Source organism: Danio rerio, chromosome 7 (assembly GCF_049306965.1).
Source record: "Danio rerio strain Tuebingen ecotype United States chromosome 7, GRCz12tu, whole genome shotgun sequence".
In the NCBI taxonomy this organism is placed as follows: domain Eukaryota; kingdom Metazoa; phylum Chordata; class Actinopteri; order Cypriniformes; family Danionidae; genus Danio; species Danio rerio.
Window position 1 is genome coordinate 6,457,501 of NC_133182.1, and position 10,000 is coordinate 6,467,500.

Below are 10,000 nucleotides of genomic sequence, written 5' to 3' on the forward strand. Positions count from 1 at the left end.
CCTTTGACCAGCTTCTTAAAGGTCACCGCCTCCATGTCAAACTTACTGGTGATCTTGTAAAAAAAAAAAAAAAATTATAAAAAAAAAAATAAATAAAAACAAAATTCACCACATTAAAAACAGGATATTCAGTATTAAAATCTGCATCTGACCAGTGAATCCAGCTCGTGTAATCAGTCAGGTCAAGTACTAGCTACGTTTCCATCCACCTACTTTTTATTCTTATTTTTGATATGTGCATTAAAAAATTCTTAATGTAAAAGCCAAGATGCGCACACATTTTGAAAATCCGCTTAACATTTCTTTGCGATAAATGAAAATGCACAAACTACAGTGGAAACACATTTACCAAATAAATTCCAGCATGCGCATCAAAAAGTCACGTTTTTTTTTCTGTCAACTTGCAACTGAATTATACATTTTATTTTTTATCTCACCTTTATTTCAAATAATAGAAAAAAATCTTTGAAACGTTGTCTTGGCAGCTAAAGGTGAAGTACTGAAAAAAAAAGTTCACAAATTCAGCAAAAAATGACAAAAGCACAAAATAAAAACACAAACTATTAAGTCATTATTCTGCGATTTTGAAATAATTATTAGACTTAAAATGGATATTTTGCTTTTGTGGTGGAAATTTATATACACTATAAAGGTCTGTTCTTTTATTCTTCCATGGATGTACTGTTTAAGTTAGACCAAACGTGACCACTTTAACATCAGTTTATCACCAGACAAGATCTGGATAAGTACATGGTGATTTTACAAACTACATGTTCGGATGGGAGGTAAGACTGAAATGTAGATGGTCAAAAATGAAGTCGCTGATTCATCCTGTTCGCCACTGATGACCTTGTGGGTATTACAAACTAGATAAAAAGAGAATGCACTCTGTTTCTGCGTCTCACTCTCTGCTGAAGCTGTTGTTGATGTATGATCGTGTGAGCTTCTTTGCAAAGAATGAAACTTTAAAAGACTCTGTGGGTAAGTATTTGTCCTCTTGACCACTGAGAGAGCCTCCTTAAAGAAAATTGCCACTACACTTTTAAACTAAACTAAATAAACTGCAAAAAACGACAATGTTTCTATGTACTTATTAAAATTCAAATAAATATAAATGTTTAAAGCACAAATCTACAATCAAAACTTGAATGATAAACAAATGCTAACGGGAAATACTGCACTATTCTATACTGTACATGACAACTAGTCATTGGTGCAAATGTGGCCACAATTTGTCATTGCTGTACAACATTTTAAATCAGAATCTGAAACTAGGGCAGCACTGGCAGGGTTCAACGCTAAGGATTTTTTCTACTGGTCCGATCGGGCAAGTGGTTTAGATTTTTACTTGCCCTGTCAAAATGGGAAACGGGAAGTTAATAGCTCTTTTTTTTACCACATATTTTAAATAATGTGTCAAAAATAAAGTTTGTAAATCTAGAATTCCAATACTTAAAAAACAATTGTAAATATAAGTGTTATGCAAACAAAAAGAGCAGTATGGAAAATGTGGAGGCATTTTATTGCAGTTTGAAATTATTTAACAAAAGGTGGCTGACTTGTCAAACTGACGGCAAACTGCATAACATAACATCACTTCACTTTTATTTTGTCATGATGTTTCCACGTAAATGTCTACTTCCAACACGTTAGAGACAGACATTTTCGTTTAGCCTTTTAATTTGATGTTGCCGCCATGTTGCTGTTTCTACGCTGTACTGGTTGTTACCAGGTTGCAAAGAAAAAATAGCATGGTCAAATCAATCAGATAAGACGAATCGGAAAGCAATATGTTGTTTACGACATTACAGAGAAGGTAGCATTTAAAGATTTAAAAGCACAAACTTAAAATGCACGCAACTGACAAATAGTCAAAGACGAATTAAATTTTAGTGACAAGGCAGCACTGTCCCAATCGGGCCAGTAATGATCCGGTCTACTGTCCCAAGTGTCTCTCACGCTGGCCCTGGGCCACCGGACAGTCCTTATTGTTGAGCCCTGACTGGGGCTCAGTGGTTAGCACGGTCACCTCACAGCAAGAAGGTCGCTGGTCTGAGTCTCAGCTAGGCCAGTTGGCATTTCCATGTGAAGTTTGCTGGTTCTCACCAGCGCTATAGATGAATTGGATGAACTAAATTGGCTGTAGTATGTGTGTGTGTAGGTGTTTCCCAGTACTGGGTTGCAGCTGGAAGGGCATCTGCTGCATAAAACCTATGCTGGAATAGTTGGTGGTTCATTCCACTGTGGCGACCTGAAACCGAGACTAATCCGAAGGAAAATAATAATTTACAAGGTCTCTCCTGATTGGTTGCCTATTGCTTAATAACTGCCAATGACATTCTAGCACCTTAGTGTTGCATACCACACACATGTACTAATGCAGGTCAGAGTTACTAAAGCACCGAGGCTTCAAAACATGCAGCATTCAGTCTTTACTGCCTGGACAACTTTACCCAGATAAATAAATCAACAACTGAATCCTACACTCACATCAATAGAGCAGCCCAGCAGCGAGCCTCTCTCGATGGCGCGGCCAATAATGCTGAAGAGGTCAGCGGGAGCTTTCTTTAACTCGTACATCTCTGTCACTCCACCGGTGAAATCCTCGAAGCCTTCACACGTGCTGCCTCCAGACAGAGCCTCGTAACAGCCGTTCAGCCTGAGGAAGACAGACTAAGTGCATGAGTTTTAGATGTATGAGACTGAAAATATTAAGACCTGTTCACACTAAACATAATATTCTAAATGTAATGATAAACATATTTGTGTGTGTCCACACTGACGAATGATAATGTATATTTTCATTTTGCGCTTTTGCATTACCCCCTTGTAACCAGCAGATGTCCTCAGTGTGCTGCATTTCTAGCGCATCTGATTCACACCAGTGAATCCAGCTCGTGTAATCAGTCAAACGATCCCAGTCAGAACTACTACATTTAGTATTCAAATGGCAATACAAACTTGTGTGCGCACCCTGACCTGTGGGTGAGTAATTAATATCAGCATTACATTTTTTTGGGTGAATTTAATTCGAGACTGTCGTACTTGGCGTAGGCCTTCTCCAGCAGAGCACTCCAGAACTCTCCACCCTCCGCCGAGTGCACGAATAACAGTTTGCCATCCTTCGTCGGCAGCCGGTCGTCGATCACCACGTCCACCCATTCACCAAACTGCCAGAACTGCAGACCGAGAGAGACCGATTCATGCACACTCTTAAAGAGACAGCTCACACAATAAATAAACATTTCACTCTCCATCTACTCTCCCTCAAGCCATTTCAAACCATTATGAGTTTGTTTCCTTCTTCTGCTCAACACGAACAAAGGTATTTCGAAGAGTGTTGGAAACCTGACATCCATAGCAAAAATAACACTATGCAAGTCAATGGTTACAGGTTTCACATTCTTCAAAATAACTGCTTTTGTGTTCAACAGAAACTCAAAGAGATTTAGAAAATACTCATTGAGTGGTGAATTATTGCTTTAATACGAGACAATAAAGGGAAAAACACTTATTCACATGTTAATTTGGTGATTTTTAAGTTTTTTGGCTTTTCATAATGTCTAGAATACACTTAAGTGTTTATTTTTCACTTTATCTATTTGCATTTGTAGATTTCTATTGCAGTGCATGTTGTTGTTAACCCTTTATAGAGCACTCACTGAAATACTTATTAAAAGATTTCTAAACTCTCATGACTTTTTTCTATATTTTATATGTATATGTATATTTATATATATATATATATATATATATATATATATATATATATATAAAGAGCGAAGCAGTGGCGCAGTAGGTAGTGCTGTCGTCTCACAGCAAGAAGGTCGCTGGTTCGAGCCTCTGCTGGACGTTTCTGTGTGGAGTTTGCATGTTCTCCCTGCATTCGCGTGGGAAAATGAATGAATATATATGCGTGTGTATATATTTATTAATATTTTTTGGAGGGGGAACTGCGCCCCAGTAGAGCTTAATCTCTAGCAACGGCCCTGGGCAAAACTCTCTATGATTGTTGCTAAAAAATAACTAAGGTATTTAAAATGCCCGACTGATTACGTTTCCATGGTAACAGATTAGCAGAACTTTTCAGGATTGTTCCTAAAAATAAGTAATGTATTTACAATGTGCGACTGATTCGGTTTAATAAAGGGACTAAGCAGAAAAGAAAATCATTGTATGAATGTTTATTTTAGATTTTTAAAATCTCATTATGCTTAAATTAATTTCACAAGTTTGGGGTTCATTTTCAGCAGAGTGGTTTTGCATTTGCCCGCATATTTTAGATTTTTAATTGGATGGCACGTGGCAGTCGCATGATTTTATTTATGAAAATACATTTTTGTTTACAATTAATAATATACAGAGCTTATAAAAATGGATGTATAATGCAAACAGTGATGTAAAACCTATTTAACAAATGTAAGTGGCTTACTTTGACTATTACTTTGTATTATTAGACTAGTTTTATTGTGAAAACCTGGCAACCCAAGCATCAAACCTTCTGAGTAAGGGGAAGCTGCAGGCCTGGAGACCCAACTGCACGCTCAGACCAGCGCGCACAGACCTGCACTTCCAGACCAGACAGTGCCCGCTGCTGTTGGGTTGGGTGAAGCAGCAGGTAAGGAGACCCAACTGCACACTCAGACCAGCCCTTTCTAGCAAGTAGCAACATTAGAAACGTCAGTAAGGTTATTGATTATTAAAGCGATTCCTGAAAATTACCAAGTTTTATGGCATAAATCAATGTGGTGTAATATATTACACTAACAAACAATTATTTCAGTGTTTGATTTGATCAAAATTAGTGTCAAAAGAGCATTATTTTATGATATTTACAGCTTGCTCTTATTTGATCTATTATTGTACCATTCTGGGACAATTTTCTAACAATGTTTTCTGGCAAAATAAAACAAAACTTTAAAGTAAAAATGTTAAAATAAAATGTAGGCTATAATATATAGCGCAATTATTATTTGTGACATATTTTAGTGCTGTATAGGTCTACTGTACATATTAATGTATTATCTATATGAAAGTGCTACGAAAGACAATAACATTAACACAATAACAGTTTATCAATTATTTATAAGTTCTGTAATTATGACAAACACGTTTTTTGGAGATCAAAATATCAGTTAATCTGCATAGAATTTACAATATGAGCTCTCTTAGGTGAAATCAAAAATAATTTGCTAGTGGTGTGTATTTTTTCCCAGATTTATATTACATTTAAAAAGTGGGTCTCTGCCAACACTCATACAATGTGCCAAAGACTGCAGATATTTCCAGTTTATTTGCTCTAGAAATGAAAAATCTCCCCAATAAGAATGTAAAGCATTTTATTCGATGTTATTTTCTGCGTAAAAAATAATTTTTATTCCAATTATTATTTTTCACCATTTTTCTATGCATTGTTTACAACTTGACTTGTAGGAGCTCATGAAAAAGTACACAAAAATAAAGTTTGTTGTGAGACAATTACTTAGAGTACTATAATTGTATGTGAAGAAATTTATTGCATATGAAGATAATATTCATTCCCTCAACTCAATACGAAACAGTGATAAATCCTCAATAATGAAAACAACAACCAATGTCTGAAAATATTGAAGTAACTGAACAATATCTATTTACAAATACAATTAATAAAAATACAACAGAATTAATTCATTAAATCAAAAATCTAGTATGTTTAATATTTCATATAACAATCTATTCAACCATAGCCTTATATTTTATAGTACAAAAATAGTTTAAATTACAATTTAGAAGCAGCTGAAATCAGGTTAGTCGATCTTTTAAACAGCAGGTGGCACTGTGAATGTCTGGAAGTGTAGGTCTAGCTGTCTGAGCGAGCAAGTCTGAGCGTGCGGTTGGGTCTCCGGGCCTGCAGCTTCATACTATTGAACCTTCTAGAGCATTTATTTGTATTAGTGTTTGTCCAGCAGGTGGCGATCTCACACACACACACGTTTGTTTTTGTGAAAAGTGGGGACATTACATAGGATTTTATACTGTCCAAACCGTTTATTATTTTGCCCCCACCCCTAAACCCAACCATCACAGGAGACTGTGTGGAGCTTTACTCACTGATTAAACTCATCCTGTGGGATTTATAAGCATTTTGAGAAATGAGTATGTCACCAATGTCCTCATATTTCACCTCCTTTTTGTAATACCTGTGTCATACCCATGTCATTATACAGATTTGTGTCCTGATAAGTCACAAAAAAAGTACACACAGACACACACACACACACACACACACACACACACACAGCTGCATGTAATCAGTTCATAATCTGATTAGAAGATTATACTGATCACTCTTATTTACAACTCATTAGCCCAGAGAGATAATATTCTACAATACCCGATGATTCCCTGCAAAACTCGCTTTGATGATGTGTGTGTGTTTTTTTTCAGGAATAACATGAATTGCACAGATAATACTGAAATGGCTGGCTCCACATATGATGCAGATCATTAACTATGTTTTCTTGCATTAGCTGCTAAATAGCTTCTGCTGTTTTCCAGGAAGTAATAGAGATGAACACTTGCATGAAAACATTATAGCATAATTATAACTTGTAAAGCTTTAATAAGGCCAGTTTCTTTTAGATTTAATAATATTTTTTGTAGTTATTTGTGAAATCTCTCAGCAGTATGTGAGTGAAATGTTGAAAGCAGTCCTCCAGCAGTCATATACTCTATGAATGGCGGCAGTGTGACTCTTTAGTGAACTCTCGTTAATCATTCATGAATGAAACGCAGTAATTGTTGATGTCTATTCAAATTATCGGTCATAAATACTGATGCACACACACACACACACACACACACACACACACACACACACACACACACACACACACACACACACACACACACACACACACTCACACACACACACACACACACAGTCTTAGTTTAAATGTGTGCGTTTGTAAAGAGCCATTCAAAGAAATCTTATGATGATTTTTAGAAATTAAGTCGTCAATAATGCTGCATGTATAATCAGAGTTTATTTTCAGAATGTGTGATTACTTAAAAGCAAAAAATGGTTTATAGATTTATTATTTGTTAATAGTAAACATGTGGGTTATATTATGTATGTGGTGTTATTTATGGCCCGTTTGCACTAAGTGGTAGAGTACAGTTCAGTTTGATGTGCTTTTATGGCCGTTTCCACTGTCAAAAGGCGGACCGAACCGTACTGTACCACTGTTTTCGCACCCTTTCTAAAGGGTACCAAACATGAGAAAGGGTACCAAAGGCGGAGCTAGTCGTGCAGCTGAATGCTATTGGTTTACAAAGATACGTCATTCGCTTGCGCGACAAGCCAGAATGAAAAAAAAAACCTGCAAAACACACAGCCGAGAGATTACAGGGGAATTACATATACAAATTATAACAAGCCATGGTCAACCCGGGCTCAAACAAACCTTGTCGTCGTCTTGATGAACAGCCACAAAGCCAAAAAGAAGAGCAGATTTACCCTTTGCTCTGTAGTTTTTTACGAGCCAGTCTTAAGCGCGATCGGTTTAGCTTTCTACCTTGCACTAGCCGGAATAAAAACAAAAATCCTGCCATGTTTACACAGCCGAGAGATTACAGCGGAATTATATACACATATAATAACAAGCCATGGTCGACCCGGGCTCAAACAAACCTTGTCGTCATCTTGATAAACAGCCACAAAGCCATGGAGTAGAGCAGAATCTACCCTGTGCCTCGTAGTTTTTTACTAGCCAGTCTGAAGCGCGATCGTTTTCGCTTTCTCGCGTTTTCACTTTCTCGCGTCTATATCTGAAATAACAAACTTCTTGAGCTGATGATAATAACGTGCGCTTGATTATTGACGTGCTTTTGAAACCCGATCCTGTTAGACACTGACAAACACGAGAATGAGCAGCGGAGAAACAGAGAAATAGGAGAAGCCGGAAAAAAGGAGCAGATTATTTCTTCAGCAAACGTGAACAAACTGCCTTGTTCAACTATTATCATCACCTTTTGGACTAATATGAACTGGGAATGATGGAATTGCTCTCTAACAGAGGCTACACGTGCTGCTAAAGATTACAGACACGGATAAAAGCTTTTCTCTGAGAAGAGGTGGTCTTTTTGAACCTAAATAAGGACTAAATGTATGCTTTGTGCAGTTTTTCTGTAGTTGGTAAAATATCAGAGACTGTAAGGGGCTGTATGTGTTCATATATGTTCATTTATTTATTTATTTTATATAATTACGGACGTTACAGTAGGCTATTTCGCACTGTCATTGATCTGCACTTATAATCAAATCCTGTTTATAGAAAAGTTAGTAATGAACATTTATACACCAGTATTTGTGTATAAAGCGTCTGTTTTGTGAGAAGTGCTTCTCATATGATATGTGAGCGACCCGTACAGCTTTACTGTAGACATTTGAGCCAGAATGATGCGACTGAAGCTTTCTATCATACAACACACCCACCAAAAGGGTACCCTTGGTAGTGGAAACGCAAGCCTGGAAAAGGTGACCCGTAGCGACCTGAACCGTACCGGACTGTACCAGTCAGTGGAAACGAGCCATAAGAGCTTTTTTTGTGTCATAAAATCACTGTGTATATTAATTTTGTCTACACATAAACAACATTGGGTGGCACAGTGGTTAGAACTGTTGCCTCACAGCAAGAAGGTCACTGGTTTGAGTCCCAGCTGGGTCAGTTGGCGTTTCTGTGTGGAGTTTGCATGTTCTCCCCGTGTTGGTGTGGGTTTCCTTCGGTTGCTCCAGAGGAACACAAGCACTATAAGTGAATTGGATGAACTAAATTGGTCACAGTGTGTGTGCGTGTGTGTGTGTGTGTGTGTGTGTGTGTGTGTGTGTGTGTATGTGTGTGTGTGTGTGTGTGTGTGTGTGTGTGTGTGTGTGTGTGTGTGTGTGTGTGTGTGTGTGTGTATGTGTGTGTGTGAATGCAAGTGTGCATGGGTGTGCAAGTGTGCTAAAAGTGTATCTGCTGTGTAAAACATGCAGGAATAGTTGGCAGTTCATTCCGCGGTGGCTTCCCCTGATTAATAAAGGGACTAAACCAAAGGAAACTAAATTAATAAATGACTGAATAACCAACATTTTAACTAGGGAAGAGTTAAGAAGTCATCATGTTGAGGAATATTCCTCATATTTAGTCACACAGCAAATGAAAACGTGTTATTTAATTGTCACTTTCTAAAACAAACTAAAAAAAAAGGTTTAAAATATGGAACAAAAGTTTTATCAGAGCTTTTAACACTTTATTTTGAAGGTCCATTTGAGTATTTCTAGACTGTCTGCTTAATATCTGCTGATACTGCTCCTTCAGCAGACATTAAACTGACTATAAGAAACTTCGCAATTACGTCAACTTATACTAACCCTAACCTAACAGTCTACTGATAATCTAATGAAAATTAGTTGCATTGTAACTTAAATTCAACAAATGAACCATCAAAATAAAGTGTGACCAACCTTTTATATAATAAAACAAACATTCCAACATTCTATTTTAAATTAAGAAACCAAGACATTTTAGGAGGCATCTTAACTTTTCTTAATTTTCATAGATTTTTGTACAAACAATTTGTGATTTTAGAATGCAGCTAAAAATAATAAATAATAAAAAATAATAGACACGATATAAACGTTTATTATGTACATGATATGACATGTTTATATAATATAAATGTTTATTATATAAAATATAAAGACAAATCTTGTTTATTATTTATATCTAAGCTAAGAATATCTTTATAGCTAAGAATGCTGTCCAAAAATGCCAGTGTTTTGTGTGAAAAACACATATATTCTGTTCATTTTTCCATTATAATTTCTGTTCAACGGAGAGAGGATTTTTTAACACATTTCTGATCATAATAGTTTTAATAAATCATTTCTAATAACTGATTTATTTTATCTTTGCCCTGATGACCGTAAATAATATTTGACTAGATATTCTTCAAGACACTTAAAGTGACATTTGAA

At 36.4% G+C, this 10,000-nt stretch overlaps 1 protein-coding gene across 4 annotated transcripts in view; it reads right to left on the bottom strand.

Moving 5' to 3' along the window:
• The window catches only part of capn1 (calpain 1), a 71,478-nt gene that overhangs the window by 24,988 nt on the left and 36,490 nt on the right, over positions 1 to 10,000 (bottom strand). For all 4 annotated transcript variants that reach the window (XR_012382364.1, XR_012382366.1, XR_012382365.1 and 1 more), the window contains 3 exon segments: positions 3,046 to 3,179; positions 2,491 to 2,659; positions 1 to 53 (listed from right to left, as the gene is read on the bottom strand). The exon segment at positions 1 to 53 is cut by the window's left edge and continues 31 nt beyond it. Coding sequence is in view for 1 of the 4 variants with exons in the window: in NM_213459.1 (NP_998624.1) it covers positions 1 to 53; positions 2,491 to 2,659; positions 3,046 to 3,179 (356 nt within the window). In the remaining 3 variants the exon portion in view is untranslated.